Source organism: Prionailurus viverrinus, chromosome C2, assembly GCF_022837055.1.
Source record: "Prionailurus viverrinus isolate Anna chromosome C2, UM_Priviv_1.0, whole genome shotgun sequence".
NCBI classification, from domain to species: domain Eukaryota; kingdom Metazoa; phylum Chordata; class Mammalia; order Carnivora; family Felidae; genus Prionailurus; species Prionailurus viverrinus.
The window spans coordinates 87,023,206-87,049,057 of NC_062569.1; the positions used below are offsets into that span (position 1 = coordinate 87,023,206).

Consider the following 25,852-nt stretch of genomic DNA (forward strand, 5'->3'; position numbering starts at 1 on the left):
TAAAGGTGAAGTCAGAGGTAACAGGAATTAAACCAACCACACTGAAGGTGGAATATTAGTATGTATGTACATGTATACAACTGTGTTTATGCACATACTACCACACACACATATATACATACATACATGCACATATGTATTTTCTTCCCATAAACATATACTCTATCACTCTGCAACTGGCTATTTAAAACCCAATAGGTCTTGGAGATCTTTCCATGTTATTTAGAACATGGAGATCTATATTCTATGATCTATGATCTAGATCTATGATCTATGGCCAGTTTAATAGTATGAATGTACTATAGTGTACTTAACTATTCTGTTGGTAGAGTTAAATTTAGGTGGGTTTTTTTGGTTTTTGTTTTGTTTTGTTTTTACTATCAGTAATGCTGCTGCAGTCAACATTCTGGTGCATGCCCTATCACTGTGCACATACGTACACAAGCGTTTTTATATACCAAGAAATAGAACTGGTATTCAATAGGATATATATTTTCTTTCTTTTAAGTAGGCTTCATGCCCAACATGGGGCTTGAACTCACACAACCCTGAGATAAAGAGTGTACTCCAAGGACTGAGCCAGCCAGGAATCCCTAGGATATACATACATCTTTTATAAATTTATAAGGCACTTAGAACTGATCAGGATTTCAACTCCCCTAAGTGGCTAGCTATATTAATTCATATACTCCACCAGAAAAAATGAAAGCTGGTTTCCTTACACCTAATGAACACCTGAATACCATCAAACTTGCCTAATGGGCAAAAAATGAAGCCCTGATGTAGTTTTCATTTGCATTTCCTGTATTTCTGATAAGACTAAGCATCTCTCCACATGTTTCAAGGCTATTTGCATTTTTCCTAAAATTACTTATTTGAATAATCGTTATCCATTTCTCTTAAATCCTTTTATTAATTTTTAGGAGTTCTTTATATTTTCTGGGTAGTGATTATTATATGTCACAAATATTTTCTCCAGGTCTTTCCCTTCTCTTTGAATTTTAGGACATGCAGAAGTTTTAAATTATGGTATGGTCCAATTTATCAATCTGTTCCTTTAGGTGTTTTGCTTTTATGGCTCTGTGTAAGAAGTCCTTCCTGAATCTAAAACATAGCATTTTCTATATTTTATTCTAACTTTTATAGTTTTGCATTTTATATTTAGGTCATTATTTTACATGGAATTTGCTCTTATAAATAGTATGAAGGATCTGTATGTGGATCCAAATAGACAGCTACTTTTCACAATGGCATATATTGAATAGCCTGTCTTTCCCCAACTTTATCATATACCAGGTTCCCTCATATACAGCAGTTATTCCTACATTCTCTGTGCTGTACCACCAATCTACTGGTCTATTCCTAAGTTTTAATTATTAAAACTTTAATTATTAAAACTATGGTTTGGCCTCTAGTATTCCTTCCGTCAATGTTCATGCAATAAACTCTGCACTATGAATTCTAGGATGAGCTTATCAGTTTTCATTCAAAATCCTCTTGAGAAATTGGGGGCAAATTGGTATATATTATTAGTTTGAGAATAATTGATCTCTTTCCAATACTGAGCCTACCTATCTTTCCATCTGCTCAGATTTCCTTTAAATATAGAGCTCTACTCTTAAAGAACTTCCACAATTTTTGCTGGAGTATATACTCCTGGTCAGTTTATATCTTTGTTTGCTTTTGAAAATGGAATCTTTCTTTTTTCAGTTAAATTTAACTGGTCCTTGCTACTGAAAGAAAATCAGGAAACCTATGGATTTTTCTTGCATCTCACCATGTTGTTGAACTGTCATTAGTTGAGCTCTATTTTGCTGGCTGATTCTCTTGATTATAACTCATTCTACATAAGTTATTTTGAAGATACAAGCCAATTTTAGCCCTAAGAGACACCAAGGAAAATGATTTGTATCCATTCAAAATGCAGCTTTATAGGGAGGCAGGAAAATATGTGACAAAATCCAAATCAGACTTGTTTCTCAGAGTGGGATCCATATCACAGACAGCTACCTCTCCCAACCTGGGGATTCCTCTTGTAGTTCTTTTTCTCTGCCAACATTTTAGAGGGTTTTCATGACAGAAATTGATCCCCTATGATAACTGACTTCTGTTCTATTTGATCACAAGATAAATGAAAAAATATAGGCAGTATATTAACTTACCTCTACACAAAACTTAAAATGAATGCCTTGGGAATCATAAAATGAAATAATTCGATTAGAGAGTGTCACGGTAATGAGAGACCAGTGGACTTCCAGGTGAATAGGAATCAACAGAAGACTCTTTTTAAACAAATCCACCTGATTAAAAAAGAAAAAGAAATGCGGCCATCACCACAGACTATCCAAAACAACAGCAGAAACAGCTTCCATTTACTGACCTTTGACCTGTTTGAGGTCATAAAAGCAGGAAGTGGTGAAGCCAAAATCTGAACCCAGGTCTGAATCTAAAGCCCATGCTTGTAACTACTAAGCTATAATACACAATAAGAAAACTGAAGATCCAGAAAGCACCATTTCACATTCAAACCTGCTACACCTGTGCTTTGCAAATGCTTAATGTGACTTAGCCTCTTATTTTTATGCTTTTGTGTACATATTTGACCTTGACTCAATTCTTATGTAGGAAGGAATCATCATATTATAAAACAGCACAGGCACCATAAGCCTTCTTTTTATAAACTCAGTGTCCTAGTTAAGATCATGGGCTCTGAAGGAAGTCTGGTGAAGTTCAAAGGGAATCTCTTCCACTTACTGGCCAGATGACTTTGGTCATTTTCATAGCTTCTTTGTGACTTGATTTCCTCAACTATAAACTATAGACAACAGCCCCTACCTTAGGAAATTATTGAGAGAGATAATACATATATAAGATGCAGAAAACTGCTTTCACATATTCTATGTAGCCAGTGAATCTTAACTATTACCATTATCACTACCTCAGGTTTCCCAGATGGTAAAATTGGGAAAAATATCCTTGATAATTCTTTACACATCCTTTACAATCTAGAAATATTTACTATTCCACTCAAAATCCCAGTTGTGGAATGAATGATAAAGTAGTAGGTGCTCAATAAACATCTGTAAAAGTTGTGAATGAATTTTTTTTTCAGGTTTTTTTTTTTTGAGAGTTTTTAGGGGTTCCTTGGGTTAAAACAGTCACAAGGCTATTTTAAAGTACATCAGATTCTTAGAAGCTATCTCTCAAGCCTTCCTTGCTTTCTGATATTCAGATAATGTCCTGCTCTAAATGAATCTTCTACTAGTCGACATGATTTTGGAGCAAAGCACTTTAGCACCTCTACTTTTCCATTTTCTGCATCCATAAACCTGGCAGGTGAGGTGGACAGAAGAAAACATGAAGACAGTTGGTCCTTTCCAATGCACAAATCCTGAGTATCTAAAACAAGGAATCACATCTAAACACAGTATTAAATGAGGCCAAATTTACATTCTTCTTAAAAAGAAACTCTTTCTGGGGTGCCTGGGTGGCTCAGTTAAGTGTCTGACTTCGCATGATCTAATGGTTCAGGAGTTTGAGCCCTTCATCGGGCTCTGTGCTGACAGCTCAGAGCCTGGAGCCTGCTTCAGATTGTGTTTCCTTCTCTCTCTGCCCCTACCCCGCTCATGCTCTGTCTCTTGAAAAAATAAACATTTTTAAAAAAGCTTTCTCCTAATTATAAAAACAATTTTGTCTTTTTAGTTTATTTTAGAGAGAGAAAGTGTGTGAGCAGGGGAGAGGGGCAGAGGGAGAAGAGAATTTTGTTAAAGATTTTTTTATTTATTTATTTTTAAAAATTTACGTCCAAATTAGTTAGCATATAGTGAAACAATGATTTCAGGAGTAGATTCCTTAATGCCCCTTACCCATTTAGCCCATCCCCCTCCCACAACCCCTCCAGTAACCCTCAGTATGTTCTCCATATTTATGAGTCTCTTGTTTTGTCCCCCTCCCTGTTTTTACATTATTTTTGTTTCCCTTCCCTTATGTTCATCTGTTTTGTCTCTTAAAGTCCTCATACGAGTGAAGTCCTATGATTTTTATCTTTCTCTAATTTCACTTAGCATAATACCCTCCAGTTCTATCCACATAGTTGCAAATGGCAAGATTTCATTCTTTTTGATTGCCGAGTAATACTCCATTATGTATATAAACCACATTTTCTTTATCCATTCACCCATTGATGGACATTTGGGCTCTTTCCATACTTTGGCTATTGTTGATAGTGCTGCTATAAACATGGAGGGGGTAGGGGGAGAAAGAGAATCTTAAGCATTCTCTGTGCTCAGTGTGGAGCCCAACACGGCTCAATTCCACATCCCTGGGATCACAACACAAGCCAAAGTCAAGAGTTGGACACTCAACCGACTGAGCTACCTGGGTGCCCCTATGAAAACAATTTTTAAATAAAAATTAGAAAATACAGATAAGAAGTACACTTCAGTGTATATCTTTCCAGATTTTTCTTCTTTTTAATACATTATCTCTGTCATACATAACTTTATATATATAATTAAGAATGGTATGTGTGGTAGACTGTATTATTATTGACCCAATTATTTGTTGCCCTTCCTATAAAAAGGATTATATAGAACTGCCTGATGTCATGTGGCTTCACTGTCCCTCCCAGGTGAAGAAAGTAGTCCTGTCATGTGATTTGCTTTAACTAGTGCTCTGTAAATAGAAGTGAATTTATGTCATGACCAAGCTGAAGCTTCAAGAGCCATCCTGTGGCCCTGAGACTGTTATGTCTCCAGATTTGGTGCTGTTCCTCCCATCTGGGAGCCCATTTAAGGACTAAAGATGAGAAACTATAGGATCATGTCCTTAGACGCAGGAAAAGTATTTGATAAAACTCAACATCCATTTATGGTTAAAAACTGTCACATAAACTAGGAATAGGACCAAAACTTCTTTAACCTGATAAAAGAGTATCTACAAAAAACCCTACAACTGTCAACACAAACAGTAGTGAAAGACTGCTTTTCTCCTAAGACTGAGAACGAGGCAAAGATGTCCCCTCTCATAGAAGTCCCAGCCAGTGCAATAAGACAAGAAAAAAATGGCATACAAATTGGAAGGGAAAATTAAAACACTCACTACTTAGAGACATGATTGTCTATGAAAATCTCACAATCTACAAAAAAGTTCCTACAACCAATGAGTCTGGCAAGGTCACAGGATACAAGGTCAATTCACAGAAATAAGTTGTATTTCTATTGCTAACAGGAAACAATTGGAAGACAGCATTTAAAAAATTCTGTTTATAGCAGTTTCGGAAATATGAAATAGGGCTATGTTTTGTTTTATAAATTTTTTTTAATGTTTATTTTTGAGAGAGACAGGAGGACGTGAGTGGGGGAGGGGCAGAAACCGAGGGAGACACACAATCAGAAGCAGGCTCCAGGCTCTGAGCTGTTAGCACAGAGCCTGACATGGGGCTCGAACTCACAAGCCGTGAGATCATGACCTGACCTGAAGTCTGACACTCAACCAACTGAGCCAACCAGGCGCTTCATGTTTTGTTTTGTTTTTGAGATAAAGAGGGTGCAAATGATCTAGGGGGAGGGGGAAAGAGAAAGAAAGAAGCAGGGCTTGAGCTCACCCAATGTGGGACTTAAACTCATGAACCATGAGACTGTGACTGTGCCAAAGTCACATGCTTAACAACAGCCACCCAGGCGCCCAGGGTTACATTTTTTTAAAATATGTGCAAGACCTCTACACTAAGAATTAGAAAATATTGCTGAGAAAAATTAAAGACCCCAAATAAAGGGAACATGTACCATGTACATGGAAATGGAAGATTTAATATTGTTAAGATGTTTATTCTCCCCAAACTAAATAATCCCGCAAGTTAAAAAAAAAAAAAAAAACTGACAAGCTGATTCTAAAATTTATATGAAAATGAAAATGCAAACGACCTGGAATTCCCATAACATTCTGGAAAAAGGATAAAGCTGGCCAACTTACACTATATATCAAGATATACTCTAAAGATACAGTGATCAAGACAGTGTGGTATTGGCATAATAACAGAGATCAGTGGATAAGAACACAAAGTGCAGAAACCGACCCATACATATGTGGTCAGCTGATTTTCTACAATGGTACCAAAGCAATTAAACTAGGAAAGAGAAGTCTTTTCAAACAAATGACATTGGAAGAACTGGATATCCATATGGAGAAATCATCAAAATTAAAAATCTTTACCAAAACACATGGTTAAGAAAATAAGTAAAAAAGCTACAGACAGAAAACAATCATAAAACATAGACCTGACAAAGAATTTATTTCCAGAACACCTTTCTTTACTACAAACCTTTTCATTCATATCACCCACCCATTTTTCTGCTGAGTTGGTAGTCTTTTTCTTATCAATTTGTATAAACCCTTTATATATTAAGAAAATCAGTTCTGTGACATTAATGGCAAATATTTTCCCTAGTTTACTATTTGTCTTTTTACATCGCTATTTTAAATGCAGAGTTATTTTTATGTAACTGAATTCACTTTTATAAACTTTTAAGTTGTGCACAGAATGGACTCAGTTACCCTATGGACCAGTTCTTTCATGTAGTTTTCTTAGTATTTCCATTGTTTTATTTACTTTTGTTGCATTCAAATCCTTGGTCATTCTGTAATCTATCTTGATGTAATCTAATTTAGTGAACACTAATTCTGTTTTTAATTTTTTCTTTAATGATCAAGGCATTTAATGGCCATTAGCTTTCTTCTTCTTCTTCTTTTTTTTTTTTTTTTTTTTTGAGTTTATTTATTTATTTTGAGAGAGAGGCAGAGAGAGAATCCCAAGCAGGCTTCGCACCATCAGTATGGAACCCGATGCAGGGCTTGAGTCCATGGAACCCTGAGATCATGACCTGAACGAAAATCAAGAGTCGGACACTCAACCGACTAAGCCACCCAGGCACCTCCTATATATTGAAATTGTATCACACAGTTTACTTTCTACCTTAAATTCTACCTCATCTGCTCCTGATACTGCCATTCCTTCTTTTTATTTACCACTCCTTTCTTTTGGTTTACATTTGCCTAGACCCTTTTTAACTGTCACTTTATTTTCAACCTTTCTTGTTCATTTTCTTTTATGTTTCTTATACATAGCATATACAGGCATACCTCGGAAATATTGTGGGTTCAGTACCAGACCACTGCAATAAAATGAGTCAAAGGAGTTTTTTTGGTTTCCCAGTGCATATAAAAGTTGTTTACACAAACTGTAGCCTATTAAGTGTGCAGCATTATGTCTACAAAAAATATACATACCTTAAATAAAAAATACTTTTTGTTATTAAAAGTGCTAACCACCAACAATGCTGACTCACTTTTAGTGAGTTGTAATCTTTTTGGTGGTGGAGGGTCTTGCCTAAATGTTGATGGCTCCTGACTGATCGGGATGGTAGTGTACTGAAGGTTGGGTGGCTGTGGTAATTTCTTAAATTGGATAACATGAAGTTTACAGTACTGATAGAATCTTCCTTTCACGAACAATTCCTCTGTAGCATGTGATGCTGTTTGATAGCATTTTACCTACAGAACTTCTTTCACAATTGGTGTACATTTTCTCAAACCCTGTTGCTGCTTTATCAACTAAATGTATATAATATTCTAAATCCTCTGTTGCCATAACAATTCTCACAGCATCTTTACTAAGAGCAGATTCCATCTCAAGAAACCACTTTCTTTGCTCATCTGTAAGAAGCAACTCCTTATCTATTCAAGTTTTATCAAGAGGTTGCAGCAATTCAGTCCCATCTTCAGGCTCCACTTCTAGTTCTCTTGCTATTTCCCCCACATCTGCATTTACTTCTTCCACTAAAGTCTTGAACCCTCAAAGTCATCCATGATAGTTGGAATCCACTTCATCTAAACTCCTGTTAATTTTGATATTTTGACCTCTTCCCATGAATCATAAATGCTCTTAATGGGGCACCTAGAATGGTGAATCCTTTCCAGAAGATTTTCAATTTACTTTGCCCAGATACATCAGAGGAATCACACACCATCTATGGCAGCTATAGCCTTATGAAAAGTATTTCTTAAATAATCTGACTTGAAAGTTGAAATTACTCCTTGGTCTATGGGCTGCAGAACAGAGGTTATGCAGGCATAAAAATATTAATCTCGTTGGACATCTCCATCAGGGCTCTTAGGGTACCAGGTGCATTGTCAATGACAGGTCTTATTTTGAAAGGAATCTTTCTGAGTAGTAGGTCTCAACAGTGGGCTTAAAATAATCAGTAAATCATGTTGTGAACAGATGTGCTGTCGTCCAGGCTTTGTGGTTCCATTTACAGAGCCCAGGCAGAGTAGGTTTAACATAATTCTTAAGGGCCTTAGGATTTTCAGAATGGTAAATGAGCACTGGCTTCAACTTCAAGTCACCAGCCACATAAGCTCCTACCTAACAAGAGAGTCAGCCTGTCCTTTGAAGCCAAGTATTGCCTTTTTCTTCTCTAGCTATTAAGGTCCTAGATGGCATCTTCTGCCAATAGAAGTCTGTTTCATCTACACTGAAAATCTGTTGCTTAGTGTCATCACCTTTATGAATTATCTGAGCCAGATCTTCCAAATAATTTGCTGCAGCTTCTACACCAGCACCTGCTGCTGCTTCACCTTGCACTTTTATGCTATGGAGATGGCTTCTTTCTTTAAACCTCATGAGCCAACCTCCGCTAGCTTCAAATTTTTCTTCTTTCAGTTTCCTCATCTCTCTCAGCATTCACAGAACTGAAGACAGTCAGGGTCTTGCACTAGATTAGGCTTTGGCGTAAGGGACTGTTTTGTCTGGTTTGATCTTCTATACAGACTACTAAAACCTTTGCCATACCAGCAATAAGGCTGTTCACTTTGTCATTCATGTGTTCATTGGAGTAGCCAATGTCTGGCACAGGAGGCCTAGCTTCCAGCCAATCTCAGCTTTCAGTATGCCTTCCTCACTAAACTTGATAATTTCTAGCTTTTGATTTAAAGTGAGAGGCATAGGACTCTTCCTTTCACTTGAACACACTGTGGTGTTACTCGCCTAATTTCAGTATTGCTGTGTATCTAGGGAATAGAGAGGCCCAAAGGGAGAGAGACGGGAACAGTTGGTGGGGGGAGCAGTCAGAACATACATAACATTAAGTTTGCCATCTTCTATGGGTACAGTTCATGGCATCCCAGAACAATGGCTATACTAACATCAAGGATCACTGATCACTATAAAAAATATAATAATAATAAAGTTTGAAATAACTACAAGAATTACCAAAATGTGACACAAAGACACAACGTGAGCAAATGCTGTTGGAAACATGGCGCCAAAAGACTTACTTGATGCAGGATTGCCACAAATCAATTTGTAAAAAGCGCAGTATCTGTGAAGCACAATAAAGTGAAGCACAATAAAAGAAGGTATGCCTGTATGTGGCTTGTACCACTGGATAGGCTGTATTGGTGTTTATCCAAGAAAAATTAAGGATAACTATTAGGGGACTGGTCAGTTTAAAAAATATACCCATATAGTGGGATGCTACTTAACCAAGAAGAGTTATGTAGATGAGAAAAAGATAACCATATACCGTACTTGGAAGTCATCTTTCACATTTCCTTCTCCTTCATGCCCATAACCAATCTGTCACCCAAGTCCTGTTGATTTTACTTCCTAGATCATATTCATATTTATGTACATATCCCATCTATCCTGCTACCATTCTAATCCAAAGTACCACTAATGGTACTTTGCAGTGGCCTCCTGTTCTACCCACATCAGCTTTGCTCCCACATTCATCCATCTTCTTCAGTGCTGCTAGAGCAAAGACTACAAATTGGATGATGTCACCAAAAACCCTTCAATAGATTCCTATACATTTAGAGTAAAATTCAAAATCTAAACCTTAATGCCCTACATCACTAGATCAGGTCCATTTCATGCCACTCTCTTCTTTGCTCTCTGTACTCCAGCTACACTAGCTGCTGCCCATGTTTCTACCATCATAATATAATGATTCTTACTGTTGTGCTTAGTGATTTACACAAATTATCTCATTTAATCCTCTCAGCAAGGTAAATACTTGTGATACTACCATTTGACAAATGAGGAAACTGAAGCTTAAAGGAATTAAGTCATCTGCCCAAGGTCTTACAACTTGTTAAGTGGCTACAGCAGGATCTGAACCCAGGTCTGAGTCCTGAGTTCATTCTATCTATTCCCCTGGATTTGTACCCTTCAGCCATGTTTATCTTGGCATTACTGATAATGCTTTGCACATATTACCTAAATAGTCATGTTCAGTCAGGTGTTTTACTTTGCAAAAAATTATTTCCATCCACAACTACTCAAGACAAGACTTACTCTTAATTTTCTATAACCTATCCAGTATAAAAAGACAAAATGCTTCAGTATCTCTAAACCTGTAACTGTGGAATCTAAACTCGGTAATTATGTCAAAATACCAAAAACAGAATATAAATGGGCTTTTAAAATAATGTTTCTGGCCCTAGTAAATGACTCCAGAGAGAAATTAAGGTTGCAAGGAGCTTTAAGGGTTATGCTGATTTTATCATTTTGTTTTATGAAGCCCAAATGAAGCATTCTGAAGCCCAAATAAAGTGTCTCGTCCGAGTTGCACAGCAAGCTAATGACAATGCTGGAACCATTAACTTCCAGCCCAGTGCTTTCATTTAGAGCATAATCCAATAAACTGGACAGACTTGGAGTTTTATTAGTGTCTTGTGTTTCAAACAACAGGATGTAAAAAACAATAAGAAATAATTATATTAAAAGAGTGGTTTTTTTCTTAAGCGTCTATTTCTAATCAGTATCATATGGACATTAAAGTTGTTATCCTTCCACTCAAAGTGGCTTATTTGCATTTCACATTTAGAATAAAAAAGAAATAAAGAGAATACCTTTTTAGTCCATCTTTTTACTCCATTATATCCTTTGGTTACCAGCTGTCTATGAAAAAAGCTGTTGAAGAAGTGAACCTAGAAGAGACATCAAATATAAGCACCCAGATTATATTAAGCTGTACCCAGATTTAACTTCAAAAGAACATGGAAATTTAAAAACCCTTGTATGTAAGACAGACCAAAAGGAGGAAAAGTTTCTTCTATAGAAAATACATTACCTGATTCACAGAAGATTCTGTTCCAAATTTTCTTAGAATAACCTTACACTGTGGTCTATAGTCAGAACTGGAATGGGACAGTAAATAAATAGATTACCTGAATCCAATCAAGTAGAGAAGCAACCTGACAAATCTCTCCAAATCAGGTGATAAAACTGAAAGAGGCTAAGAAAGAATGAGGTAACATTACCTTGAACTCAAGGGATATGGATTACAAAACTAACCCCATCTGAAGGATATGGACTTGCAGACTCCTGCTTTCATAACTGTTAAAAAGCCTTAACATGATCATTTCTAGCACAGAAATAATTAACCTGGTCATATGGAACATGGTGTCCTGACATCAAATTTCTGGCTTATAAATTAGGATCGGCTCATGTGAGCTAGTAAACATATTGTGGTCTTAACGTGTTCACTCAGTAATGGATTCGCTTGAAATGAAAAAAATGTTCCCTCAGTATTGAGGTTCTCAGGATGTGGTCACCAGATCAGTAGTATCAGCATCCCCAGGAACTTCTTAAAATGCAAATTTTCAGGCCCTACCCCAGACCATTTACTAATGCAGAAACTGAGCGTGGAGCTCAACAGTTTGGTTTGATAAACCTTCCAAAAAATCCTAATGCACACTGTTCTGAGATCTCTGCAGCTTAAGATATCAATAAAAAGAACTTGTAATAGCTATTTCTAAGAAAAGTGATTCTCAAACTCTGTGTGCATTAGAATCCGGACAGCTTGTGAAAGCAGATTGCTGGGCCCCACCCCCAGTTTCTGATTCAGTAGGGGTAGGTTAGAGTTCAAACTTTTACATCTCTGGTAAGTTCCTAGGTAATGTTGGTGCTACTGGTCTGGGGACTGTAAGTGTCCTTTTAATCCAATGAAGGTTCAGAATTAAATATATTGTAGAAATAATGAAGGTAAATTATACCCTTAAAATTAACACCTTTATGTTAAAAGTCATCTATAATATGTGTTTAGGTTTAAACTTTCTGGTGATTAAGAGAATTTCACATAATCAAGAATCCAACAGATTAACCTCATGATTCCAATTTAAAATGCAACAGAATTGCGATTTTAAGTGGAAAGTTGTAAAACATTTTGTCTATATTCATAAAGTGTTGGAATCTCCGACTCATTATATTTATTTACCTGTTTAAATTATTAGATTTATAAAAGTATTTGGAAAGATTTTAGATATTGAAATCAAAAGTTACCCATCAGGCAATCTAAATACTCAGAAAAATTAACACATTAAATTAAAAAAATAATTTTAATAGTAACAAAACTCTATGGGAATTTTAGAGTTTAAGGAGGGTTTGTCTGTTTTTGAACAGAATACCCAAGATTAATCCAAGAAAAAGTGACAATGAATACCACTTTATTACATCTTTAAAAAGAATAAGACTTTAAGTTAAATTGAAAAACTTAAAGCAAAAATACACTCTTTGTGCATCTCCTCACTGTTAAAAAAGAGACAACAGACTCAAAATAGAGTCTAACTTAGTGCTGACTTGTGCTTAGCCCATGTCACCAAACCAAAAATACCTAACCTAATTGCAACTTCAGCCTCTCCCAGGACTGTAATCTTAACAGAATTACCTGCTCAGCACTACTTAGGTAACCTGCCTGTTAGACCTGGTCTTCCCCTCAAGTAAGGTAACTTTGCTGCAATCAATCTACTCTTGCTAATAACCCCCTTGTCCTGCCCCCTTCTGCCTTATAAGTCTTCCATTTTGTACAGCTCTTCAAAGCTCCTTTTTACTTATTAGATGGGATGCTGCCTGATTCATGAATCATTTGAATAAAGCCAATAAGATCTGAAAATATACTCAGTTGTTTTTTATTTTTGAGAGCAAGCACGAATGGGGGGAGGGGCAGAGAGAAAGGGGCCAGAGGATCCTAAGTGGGCTTTGCAAAGACAGCAGTGAGCCCGATGCAGAACTAAAACTAACCAACCGGGAGATTATGATCTGAGCCAGAGTTGGATGCTCAACTGACTGAACCACCCAGGCGCCCCAACTTTTTTCACACCTTAAAAAAGCCTCCTTGGGGTGCCCGTCTGGTTCAGTTGGTGGAGTGTGTGACTCTTGATCTTGGATTGTGAATTCAAGCCACTCATACAGAGATTACTTAAATCTTAAATTAAATCTTAAAAAAAAAAAGGTAGGGCACGCCTGGATGGCTCAGTCCGGTTAAGTGTCTGACTTCCACTCAGGTCATGATCTTGCAGTTCGTGGGTTCAAGCCCAACGACAGGCTCTGTGCTAACAGCTCAGAGCCTGAAGCCCACTTCAGATTCTGTGTTTCCTCTTTCTGTCCCTCTCCCGCTCATGCTCGCTCGCTCTCAAAAGTAAATAATCATGTAGGAAAACACTGGCAATCTGACTTTCTTATGCTCAAATATTGTCTAGAACCTATGCCCAACCTGTTAGCGCCTGATCAAGATAAAATCAAAACCTTTAAAAATCGAAAAATCGAAGGAATATTAAAAAAAAAAATCGAAGGAATATCAAATAATTACATCAAGTTAAAAAGAAACCTCATTTTAATACACAAGAATTCTCTCTCCTGAAGAGTAACTTTCACTTACTTTGTCTGGGACTGCATCCATTATCAGCTCACCATACATATTAATGACCTATAAAAAGTCAACATAAAACCAGCTTACTAACCCTATACAATTCAGAACATCCCATCAGAATGAATAACACTGACACCGTTAACAGTAATCAAACCTTTTGGATGCTGGGGTTGGTGAATGAGTAGCTTTAGTAAGGGTAAAGAATCCTTATTCAAAACATAACTATGAGACCAACCCAAAGGTTAATTATATTTTATTATCCAACATCCTCTGCAACTTTTCCACACTGAGAACCTACAATACACTAACCTGGTCATTCAGCCAATTCTGACCATCCAGAGTTGCCAGATCATCCATATCCAGCATGTGCTTATTGTAGAAGATGCGGAAGTTGCATTTTTGATGCCTGGCCCGATAGTTTGTTATTTCTCTATTGATAAATGGTTTTCTGAAAAAGATTTTGAAAGAAACACGAGTTCCACTAAATTTACTAAGTATCTTCTTTTTTAAAAGTCACATGTGCCAACAATTTTATTTTCAAGGGCTTAAATTAAGCATTATGGACAAACCTATTAGAAAAGTCTTCATTAAAGACATCTTTTAGTCTTCCAAGGACATCTTTTTCACTGAGTGGGACCAAACTGCCATACTTCTTCATAACCTCATCTAGGAATCCTTAAATAAAGGAAGAGAAATTACAATGGAAAAACCATTTTCAGCAAAAGTCATTCTCCCAATATTTAACCTATACACAACACTAACCACACATTTAACCTATACATTATGCTATACAGAAATCTTTTAATTAAAAGTTATGTTTTGTAAGAAATAAAATAGATCAGGCCCTCACCATTCCAATCCAGAGAGAAATGCCTTAAGGTATCATTTCACATTGGATTTTTAAAGCTACTGATGCACTGTTAGAAAATGGCTAGCTAAAACTGCAGATTGACATCACTCAGTAGTTTAACCTTGAAGAAGAATCTTCCCTTCTAAAGAGTGAAATCTAAAATGGTTTCATCACCTGGTTAAATGTGTATCACATCTGGTAACTAAAGGAGTTTTCTTTTTTAAAATATTTTTTTATTTTTGAGAGAGAGAGCATGTGTGCATGAGTGGGGAAGGGGTGGCAGGGCTACAGAGGATCCAAGGTGGGCTCAGAGCTAACAGCAGCAAGCCCAATGCGGGGCTCGAAATCACAAACCCTGAGATCATGACTTAAGCTGAAGCTGAATGCTCAACCAACTGAGACACCCAGGTGCCCCTAAAGGAGTTATCTTTTCAAAAACCACAATTTGTTGAGGGATTTGTTGAGATCGCAGTCACTATTATTTGGTAAGTGTGTGTCAGCATATTTTAAAAGGGGAAGCAGAATTAAAGGACGACTTCTTGGCCAGAATAGGACAGTCTTTGGGTCAAATAAGATGTATACGCATTTTAATGGCTTCCACGAGGACCCACTGAACAAACATACTTAAAAAGGTCCTAGGAAATAAAATCAGGGCTTTATTTCTAAGGAAATACACAGAAGCTGAGGAAAAGAAAGGCTCACAAAAATGCTGACATGACTTAGGACATTCACTGATGCTGAATGGGGAGAGCAATAACCTAATTAACCATCAGTCTAAAAGTTTCCAGAATTAGGATGGGAAGAATGAGCACTGTTAGCCACTTATTTTACCCAGTTACCTTTCTACCTTCAAGAATGGCCTCTGGTACACATCAGTACAAAATGGACAGGAAAGAGAATGGAGTAACTGTCCCAAGAACAGGGTGGATTTTTTTGAGGGAGGGTCAGACAAAGGTGTGAAAAACAGATCTTCCTTTTGTTAGTCTCCTACCAGAAGGCTCCCAATTTGAAAGGCTTCAGAGCAAAGGTCAGGATATAGTTAGTAAACAGGAAAACGCTGATTGTTTACACCTGGTTCTGGTCTAGGCTTTAGGCATAAAGAAGACAGAAAGGGAATCCTTTGTTCCAGCTTCATAAGAGAAGGAGGTAAAGATTTGGGGCTTCTAAACTTGTATTTGCCAACAAGTGTTTACAGGTTACCTAAGAACAGCCTTATGTCTGTCTACATGGGAAAATGAACTCAAATAGAAGATAAGGAATCCCAACATTTGAGAAACTGCATTTGGAGAGCAAATTTCATACAAAAATAATGCCCCTAATAATAAAAGAGTAAACTGTAGGCTCAGCAACCTTGAGACTCTTCAAATAAGAAAGCAGTCTCCTGGGGCGCCTGGGTGGAGCAGTGGGTTAAGCGTCTGACTTCAGCCAGGTCACGATCTTGCGGTCCGTGAGTTCGAGCCCCGCGTCAGGCTCTGGGCTGATGGCTCAGAGCCTGGAGCCTGTTTCCGATTCTGTGTCTCCCTCTCTCTCTGCCCATCCCCCGTTCATGCTCTGTCTCTCTCTGTCCCAAAAATAAATAAACGTTGAAAAAAAAAAATTTTTTTTTAATAAAAAAAAAAAAAAGAAAGCAGTCTCCTCTATCAATGGGATATTGACCCCAATTCCAAACTAGTGTCATAGGAAAGAGGTATCCCTCTTAACAGTGTTATCTATGGATGGTAGTATTGGGGGGATTTTAAGTTATTTTTGTTTCTTCTTAACTGCATTTTTGTTTTCACTTTCAGATGATAAATATGGATTTCTAATGCAGCAGAAAGGTCCTGTGTGGATGTTCAAGGAGAACCCTAGAGGACAATGTCTTATTGATACACACATCTCACTGGGACCAGAAGTAAAACTGCATTCAAATAGCATTATCATAAACCAAGCACTACTACATCTCATCCTTTTAACTACCCTGTGTTAGACAGCATCCCTACTTTACCAATGGAGGTAGGAAGCTTAGGGAGGTTAAGTAACTTTCCCAAGAACCCTTAAGTAGCATATGGCAGAGGAAGATTCTGATTATAGGTTATATGACCATAGAAAGTTAACCATTAACTATTAACCTATGCTGCCTCCAAAGCAGGAGATACCTATTATCTTTTCTCTACAAAAGCAACTTGTTCTTCACTGCATCTTTTCCTTTTAATACCCCCTGGCCAAGAATTACCCAGAAAATGGCTTCTTAAGATGAGAATTAAACCCATTATTTTTTACCCACTTGCATTCACAAACTAATGAACCAAAAAGGAAAAATGCATTTGGCATAGTACTAAAACTTCAATGTGACCAAGAAAGAAATGATAAAATGTTAGGGGAAAAAGAAAACAAAAACTAGAATTCAAATTATAGTCCATCTGCCAGCACAAAAGGTAGTAACAAAAGGTAGTAACTCTTTCTCCCTGGCTGCTAGAAGCTCAGCCATCATGAACAACACAACAACAGTAACTGTTGGGACCAGCAAGTTCATGACCAGTCCACTATTTCAGCAGAAACAAGTGGTCACTGATGTTCTTCACCTGGAAAAGGCAAAAGTACCTACGTCAGAAATTCGGGGAAAAATAGCCAAAATGTACAAGACCACATCAGATGTCATCTTTGTATTTGGATACAGAACCCATTTTGGTGGTGGCAAGGCGACTGGCTTTGGCATGATTTATGAGTCCTTGGATTATGCAAAGAAAAACGAACCCACAGTCTTGTAAGACGGCCTGTATGAAAAGAAAAAGACCTCAAGAAAACAACAAAAGAACACAAGAACAGAATGCAGAAAGTCAGGGGGACTGCAAAAGCCAATGTTGGTGCCAGCAAAAAGGAGTAAAGATTCTACAGTGACTTTATCTGTGGGATTGTGCAGATAAATACTGCAGAAATCCTTCATGAGAGGATTAATAAACTAAGAATTAAAAAAAAAACCCACAAAAGGAAATAATATGAAAAACAAAACCTGAAGTGTTCAGAAGTTAAATTGCTCATCTTAAACCAAATGTGCTGGATAGTTTTTTCTAAAGGCAATTGACAGGTCACATCCCACCATGAATGTGGAATGAGGTTGTGTTGTGCATACAAGAAATGGAACCATTTGCTTCTTCAACAAAATACAATACACATGTCAGAAAGGTCCCATCAAAAATAAGGAAGGCATGGGGCATCTGGCTGGCTCAGTGGGGCATGCCACTCTTGATCTTAGGGTTGTAGGTTCGAGCCCAACATTGGATGCAGAGATTACTTAAAACAAAATCTTAATGACAAAATAAGGCATGAAATAGCTAAGACTAAACTTAAGAAATGTGCAAGCCTAAGTGAAAAGCACAAAATTCTGGTGAAAGGACATAGGTCAATAAATGGAGTAATTCTTTGTTTTTAGACAGGAAAACTCAGTATTATAATAAATGTAATTTCCCCTTAGTCTATAAATGTGATGCAAGACCAATCAAAGCCATTATTTTTGTTTGTTTAATTGAAAAAACAAATCTAAAATTCATCTTGGGACCAAAACATGAGAAATTCCTAGGAATTTTTGAAAAGAAATAAAGAGGAGAGGTGAATAAGGGAGGGCAAGAGAGGAGAAGGGCCTAGTCCCATCAAATTATAAAACTGGGGCATGTGGGTGGCTCCACTGGTTAAGCGTCCCACCCTGGATTTTGGCTCAGGGCACGATCTCATGGTTTGTGAGTGTGAGCCCTGCGCCGGGCTCTGTGCTGATAGCACAGAGCCTACTTGGGATTCTCTGCCCCTCCTCTGCTCACACACACTGTCAAAATAAACTTTTTTAAAAAAATTATAAAACTACTAGAATTAAGACAGACTACTACTGGTATAGAAATTGAAAAACCAAATCCAGAAAGAGACCTAATAACAGGTAGCAACTCATAACCACAGGGAAAAGATCACTCAAATAATATTAGAACTATTAACTAAATCTTTTATTTACAGTTGGAATTCATTTTGATGTAAATCGAAGCCTAAATCAAGAGTCAGACGCTCAGTGCTCAACCGACTGAGCTACCCAGGGGCCCAGGATTTTTTTTCTTAATATTTATTTATTTTTGAGAGAGAGGGAAAGACAGAGTGCAAGTGGGGGAGGGGCAGAGAGAGAGAGGGAGACACAGAATCCAAAACAGGCTCCAGGCTCTGAGCTGTCAGCACAGAGCCCCACATGGGGCTCAAAATCACAAGCCGTAAGATCATGACCTGAGCCGAAGTCGGACACCGAACCGAGCCACCCAGGTGCCCCAGTATTTTTTTTCTAATACATGACCATAAACATTTTAAAATAAAATGGCAATCATCCTCTAATTCCTTTAGAGCTTTTATGCCCTTTAATATGAACATTATTTATTCAACATGTAAGTAGCACTCTAGTTTCTCTTTCTGAAGTTATTTTATCCCACTCAATACACTATGGAATTTTTTTTTCCCTAGGCCAATTCAAAACAATCTAGTAACCCAGTAAATGGGTATGCCATAAACAATTCCCTACTTGGGACCATTTGTTAATTTTTTAGCTCTCCAATTAATGTCACAACTAAAACCCTTGATATATCCTGATTCTGTTGTTTCCTCACAACACACTCACTAAAAGTTAAATCTCTGGGTCAAAGGACATGCATATCTAAAAGTTCTAAATTTTCATTAATGACTTCTTATATACACACGCAGCTTTAGTGTTTATGGAGTCAAACTGGTATATTGCGTCTGAGTTTCCTATCAGGCTTTAAAATGTATTATTGGGACGCCTGGGTAGCTCAGTTGATTGAATGTCTACTCTTGACTTTGGCTCAGGTCATGATCTCATGGTGAGACTGGGATCTATGCTGGGCATTAAGCCTGCTTGGGATTCTCTCTCTCCCTCTGTCCCATCTCTGCACATACACTCTCTCAAAAAATAACAGAAAATTATTAAATGTATTATTAATGTGAAATTATAAAACAGTGTTATAAAATGTGTTCTCTTTAATAGCTTTACTGACCCGTGATTCACATACCACAAAAAATTACTCTTCTAAAGTGTAAAATTCATTTTTTTTTTTTTTTTTTTTGGGAAATTTAGAGTTGTCCAACCATTACTATCACCTAATTTACTAACATTCATATTACTCCACAAGAAACTTTGTACCAGTTAGGAGTCACTCCTCATTGCTTCCTCTCTACAGCCCCTCGCAACTATTAACCTACTTTCTATCTCTGTATTTGCCTACCATGGACATTTCAAATCAATAGAATCACATAGTATGTGGCCTTTTGTGCCTGGCTCTTTTTACTTAGCATGTTTTCGAGGTTCATCCACACTGAAACATACAGCAGTACTTCATTCCTTTTTATGCCAGAATATCCCATTGTATAAAATACCAAATTTTACTTACTTGTTCATCAGTTGATGGACATTTGGATTGTTTCTACTTTTTGGCTATGATGAATAATGATGCTATGAACATCTGTGTACAGGTTTGTGTGTGTTCGTTTCTAACTGGTTAAATTTTTAATCTACCTAGAATATACTGACATAGGAATCTATTTTTTTTCCTTCCAAAACCAGTTTTATGCAATATTTACAACTATAAAACGGTAAGTAAACTGTAGTAAGTACAACTGGCTCTTGATAAGTGTATCAATCTACTGCAGTGAACATGTGTAGTTCTATTAGAGAAAAGCCAGCATTCACCATGCCATGGAACTTAGTATTAACTAATGCTACAGAAGTCAGTTAAAGGAGCATTCACTATACTGATTGTCCCGTATGGATTCTTATTCTAATTGCTCTATTAATCCTGATTATTCACGTTTAGTTCCTTTATTTGTTGAATTTGTCCTTTTCATTGTGCTGGCTTTCCTCATATTTGGTGATAGATTGTGGGCTTATCTCTACTCGGGTAATTTTTTTTTTGCTGGTGCAGGGAGGGCTGTGATGGGCAGTAGCTGTTGCTCTGCCTTCAACCCTTTTCAATCAGCATGGAGATGCTAAGTAAAACCCCAAAAATGGTTCTTCTGGTTCTTCTTTCCTCAGTCTATTAAAATAATGAATTACTTTCCAGATCACCACGTGTGCATTCTGTAAAAATGCCTACTTCCTCATGTCACACTACAGTCTTACTGTATGCCATTAGTCAATTGATCAATTGCTTTTGGAAGTGCTACATCTCTTTAAGTTAATTGGTATCTATGCGTAAATGCTTACTTTTTCAGGTTTATGTATTATATGGTTTTGCTAACTTTATAGTAGAGAATTTGCCTTTCCCTATTCTAAGACAGTATAAACAACAGAAACTGTTTTGTTTTTAAAGATTTGCTAGGACTCTACTACTCTGTGTCTTTTTGTGGAGAAAAACTTTCTATACACACTTAATGGTTAAAAAAACAAAGTGCTCAGAATTGTTTAAACCACCAAGAAGTAATTCTCCTAATTCCCCAGAAAAGCCCTTTATAACAATTTGATATCTATTTCCAGATGTGGCCGATACAAATGTGTGTGCACACTTCTATACATATGCTCCATTTGTGTGTATATCTCTTAACAAAGTGGCATCATTCTGTTTTGCAACTTGCTTTTTTCACTTTATGTAGACAGCTTTCAGTTCAAAATATAGACTGAACTTTTTAACAGCTTCATAATGTACTATTGCCCAGATGTGCTGTAATTTATACTTCAATAGAAACTTTTTTTTGGTTGTCTCCAGTTTTGTTTTGTTTTTATAAAAAAAAATTTTTTTTTTATGTTTATTCATTTTTGAAAGACAGAGACAGAGAGCAAGTAGGGGTGGGCGGAGAGAGAGGGGGACACAGAATCCAAAGCATACTCCAGGCTCTGAGTTGTCAGCACAGAGCCCAACGCGGGGCTCGAACTCACGAACCACAAGATCATGACCTAAGCCGAAGTCAGACGCTCAACTGACTGAGCCACCCAGGTGCTCCAGTTGTCTCCAGTTTTTTTACTACCAGGACAATACTATAAGTAATGTCCCTATACAAATAAATATATTCCTATTTTGGATAAACTGCAAGAAGGGGAATGGGTCAAAGACTAATATTGCCATATTGTCTTCCAAAAATGTTTACACCAGCTTACTCATGGGGTAGATTTTGACAAGACTTTTTAAAGTATGACGTAAAAACTTGAAGCCATTAAAGATAGATAAGTTTCACAGTGAAGAATTGATAATTTCCTTTAAGCGAAATTACCACACTCAAAGTCAGGGTACTTTTACCTTTGGGGAAGGAAAAACTTAAACTCTTAGGACATTTGTAATTAAAATTTAACAAGGTAGGAATCACTGTTTCTTGCTCACTGCCACAGTCTCAGAACTAGCACAGTGCCTGGCATATAGGAACTTCTAGGCAAAGGAAAATTATATACAAACCAAAGATGGCCAAGAAACACAGAAAAAGATGTTCAAACTTTAAACTCAAAAACACAAATCAAAACAACTCTCAGGTGATCTAGAAGAGAAGATTAGTAAATTTTAACAAGTGTAAACTGGTTCAACTTTTTGGAGGGTAATTTCACAATTCTCTTAAAATTTTAAGTGTATTTGTTCATCATCAATTCCACTACTACAAATTTAACTTAGAGAAAAACTGTTAAAGTATATAGAAGTAGTTTCATTGCACTATCATTTATAGAAGAAAACAACTGGAAGCAACACAAATATCATCAACCAAAACTTAAAGTATTGAACATCTCCATAATACAGCAATATAGAAGACTCCAAAGAAGAATGTCTAAATGCTTAAAAGGAAATCCATGCGTGGAAGGAAAAAACAGGAATCTCCCAGAAAAGATAATGGGGGGCACTTGGGTGGCTCAGTCGGTTAGGCATCCAACTCTTGGTTTTGGCTCAGGTCACGATCTCATGGTTTGTGAGTTTGAGCTCCACATCGGGCTCCGTGGGAACAGTACGGAGCCTGATTGGGATTCTCTCTCTCCCCCTCTCTCTGCCCCTCCCCCAACTCATTCTGTCTCTCAAAAATAAACAAACTTAAAAAAAAAAACAAAGAAAGAAAAGATAATGGACAGCAAGTGTGGGCCGCAGGTTGAGGGAGAATAAAGGAAGAGTGCGTACCAGAAAGGCAGATTGACAGCTGTTCGTCATCCACGGGAGATGCTTTCTGACTGTTCCTCCCACCTCCTGCTTGATTTTCGAGTTTGAGTCCACTGCATGTCAGAGGAGCCTCCAGTGGACTTTTACAGTAAGGGTGGTCCAGCAACTTAGAACTAAGAATGTTCTGCTTGAGAGATCCATCCTCATCCATCTGGCATGAGCTCTCAGTCTTTTCGGACACAGGCCCATCTACATCACTCACAGACTGATCTGCCCCAGACACGGGCAGTTTTACTCTGTCATCACTGACAGTACTTGTCCGATTTTCCTGACCCAGAGTCATAACTTCTCTTTCGTTTTCTGAGATAAACATGTTACTAGAATCATGTTCTGATAAGGGGATATCATGAATCAGCTCTGTACACTCCCACTTAGGAGAACAGGGTGACTGGTCCCAGGTGTATGTGACACTACCATTCTGTTGGTCAGGGAATGCTTCATCTAAACTAAGCTCCTTGCCCAAGAAAGGGCTTCCTTTAGTGTGGCCATCAGGCACATGAGAGTTCTTTCCCTTCATCACAGCATTGCTGTCCATATCTGGGAAGTACGGTTGATGCCGACAAGAAGGGTCTTTAGGTTCTGGGGAAGGGAATGGGCTGCAACTGCCACCCTCACTGTTTTCCCTAAGGGTCTCTTGATGGTCCCCAGTGACCTGCACCCAGCTTCGCTGGGCTTTTTTTAGCTTGCAAACTTTGCTTTTTGTTCTGAAGTGCTGGGATCTGAGAATCCTGTACCGAAATCTAATCATGGATAATTTCTCATACATCATAAGAGGAGATACTTTTATTCTTCTATGTTGGTTAAGTTGAAACTTTTTTGGAATCAGGGGTCCCCCATTCCTGTGGTGCTCCAGCCCTTGGTAGCAGCCATAACAAAAGCGCTTTCTCTTATGGTTGCTCAAGGTGACCACAATTGTGCCACTCTCACCTGGACTTTGGCTCTCCCCATTGAACTTCATGGGAAAGTCAGAAGCTTGTGGCTCCGTCCTAGGTCTGTGACCACTGACCTGACCTAAAACACTATTTGCTGGTAAGTCAGCAACTGCCTTCAAGAGACTTTTATCTCCACAGTATTCATGGTCAGAGTTCTTTGTTGATGATAGCAGCCTCTCTGCTTGGAGTTTCAGGAGGGTCCTTGAGGAGGAAATGAAGTGTTTAGAGTCTTTTCTTTTCACTTTAGAGGGCAAAGTACTAACATTCTGAGAAGCCACACCGGACTTTGCCTTAGCAAAAAAAGGTGCATCCTGGATCCATGTCTTCTGGATTTGAAGGGCCTTCTTTCTGCACTGGAAATGCCTCAGCTGCCTGCTCCAAATAATTGGCCTTCCCAATTTGGCTTTCAGAATGCACAAGTGTTGGTGAAAGCAGAACTTCTTAAAGCCTCCAAATCCAGTATTCCATTTCTCAGAAAAGGCTAAATGGATTCCTTTCCTCCATAAAATTTTCTTCTGTTTTTTCATTTTTCTGATGCATAATGAGATCTTGATGCAGCTGTGAAGACAAAGAAGAGTTACACATTTACCCTAAAAATGTCATTAAGATATAATCACAGCATTAGAAGTTAGAAAACTCTTAGGGGCAAAAAAAAAGCCTAGGAAGTGCAATTTAGACTATCAGACATAACGAAATCCTTACCTGATTAAGGTTTTCCCCACAGTGAAAACTGGAAGACATGAATACTCTCACATGACCCCATTTGGTATAGCTGACTCTGACAGAAATGTCAAGATCATTTCCCAAAATGCAGTCAATTTCTGATGGAGTAAACAGGGTAGGGAGTCAGAAGAAAATCGGTCAGTGTTGACACTGCTTCTTGTTAGCTAAGTGACTTTAAGTCAGTCACCCAAATTCTGTGTTCTCATTTGTAAAATGAAGGATGGGGAAGGAGGGGGGACCACATACCATTTAAAACTGATTCCATATAAAAAGAGTGTGTTCTAGGGGTGCCTGAGTGGCTCAGTCGGTTAAGGGTCCGACTTCAGCTCAGGTCATGATCTCACAAGGTCAGGAGTTCGAGCCCCGCATCAAGCTCTGGGCTGACAGCTCAGAGCCTGGAACCCACTTCGGATTCTGTGTCTCCCTCTGTCTGCCCCTCCACTGTTTGCACTCTGTCTCTTGCATTGTCTCAAAAGTAAATAAACATTAAAAGATTTTTTTTTAAAAGAGTGTGTTCTATACATCAAATTTTAGAAAGGAAGGGCGATACTTTTGCTGGGTATAGACATCTAGAGGCAGACAATGCAAGCAACATCAGTACCTCAAGAGGGAAACCAGCTTCCTCTTAGTCAAAAACTTTGAGTGACTATGCAGGGATATGAGCCCATCAGGTGCTCTCACACAGTTAGGGTTCTGATTCTCAAGTGAATCTAAGTAAAAAAGCACACGCACACATACGCATATATGAAGTTCAGGGACACACTTATTAGGAATGATAGATGAAAATGATAGTCAAAAACCAAACAGGATCCCTCCTCAGATTTAATAAGATCTAGCACTACTGAAGGCTCTTCAGTGCAGAATGAAAGGTGTCGGCTGTTGTGGGTGGTGGGGCAGAAGAAATAATAGACTATGAATCAAAAAACTAATAATCTAATTTCAGCTTGCTATTAGCTTATTAAGAAAAGTTGTATTACTTTTTTGTGCATCAGTTTTCTCTGGGAAAAAAAAAAAAAAAGGACTGAGCACATGTTTACCTCAGTTCCCTCTCCAAATCCCATTAAGATGACAGAAATGGGTTTTAAGAAGGGAAAACTGTCACGGACAAAGAAAATGAAAAAGCAGACAAGAAAGGGCGCCTGGGTGGCTCAGTCGGTTGAGTGTCCAGCTTCGGCTCAGGTCATGATCTCGCGGTATGTGAGTTCGAGCCCCGCGTCGGGCTCTGTGCTGACTGCTCAGAGCCTGGAGCCTGCTTCAGATCCTGTGTCTCCCTCTCTCTCTGCCCCTTCCCCACTCATGCTCTGTCTCTCTCAGTCTCTCAAAAATGAATAAACATTAAAAAAAACTTTAAAAAAATTTTTTTAAAAAAGCAGACAAGAATACAATTTTGTTTTTTTTTTTTCAACGTTTATTTATTTTTGGGACAGAGAGAGACAGAGCATGAACGGGGGAGGGGCAGAGAGAGAGGGAGACACAGAATCGGAAACAGGCTCC

At 37.9% G+C, this 25,852-nt stretch overlaps 2 protein-coding genes and 1 pseudogene across 6 annotated transcripts in view; 2 read left to right on the top strand and 1 right to left on the bottom strand.

The window, feature by feature from the left end:
- The window catches only part of NCBP2 (nuclear cap binding protein subunit 2), a 33,588-nt gene extending 17,083 nt beyond the window's left edge, over positions 1–16,505 (top strand). Inside the window, exon 5 of the mRNA XM_047876585.1 lies at positions 16,347–16,505. Coding sequence (XP_047732541.1) covers positions 16,347–16,350 — 4 coding nt within the window. The 3' untranslated portion in view covers positions 16,351–16,505. The remainder of the gene's footprint in view (positions 1–16,346) is intronic.
- Positions 1–25,852, bottom strand: part of SENP5 (SUMO specific peptidase 5) — a 50,584-nt gene that overhangs the window by 6,623 nt on the left and 18,109 nt on the right. For 3 of the 5 annotated variants that reach the window (XM_047876580.1, XM_047876577.1, XM_047876579.1), the window contains exons 2-7: positions 22,665–24,193; positions 14,282–14,387; positions 14,022–14,160; positions 13,722–13,769; positions 10,915–10,992; positions 2,163–2,300 (exon numbers count right to left, since the gene is read on the bottom strand). In XM_047876580.1, coding sequence (XP_047732536.1) covers positions 2,163–2,300; positions 10,915–10,992; positions 13,722–13,769; positions 14,022–14,160; positions 14,282–14,387; positions 22,665–24,162 — 2,007 coding nt within the window. In that variant the 5' untranslated portion in view covers positions 24,163–24,193. Of the gene's footprint in view, positions 1–2,162; positions 2,301–10,914; positions 10,993–13,369; positions 13,770–14,021; positions 14,161–14,281; positions 14,388–22,664; positions 24,194–24,337; positions 24,457–25,852 lie in introns of those variants that run through there. The other 2 variants (XM_047876578.1, XM_047876581.1) reach the window with 2 other exon arrangements.
- On the top strand, positions 16,650–18,012 carry LOC125175759 (40S ribosomal protein S24-like; annotated as a pseudogene).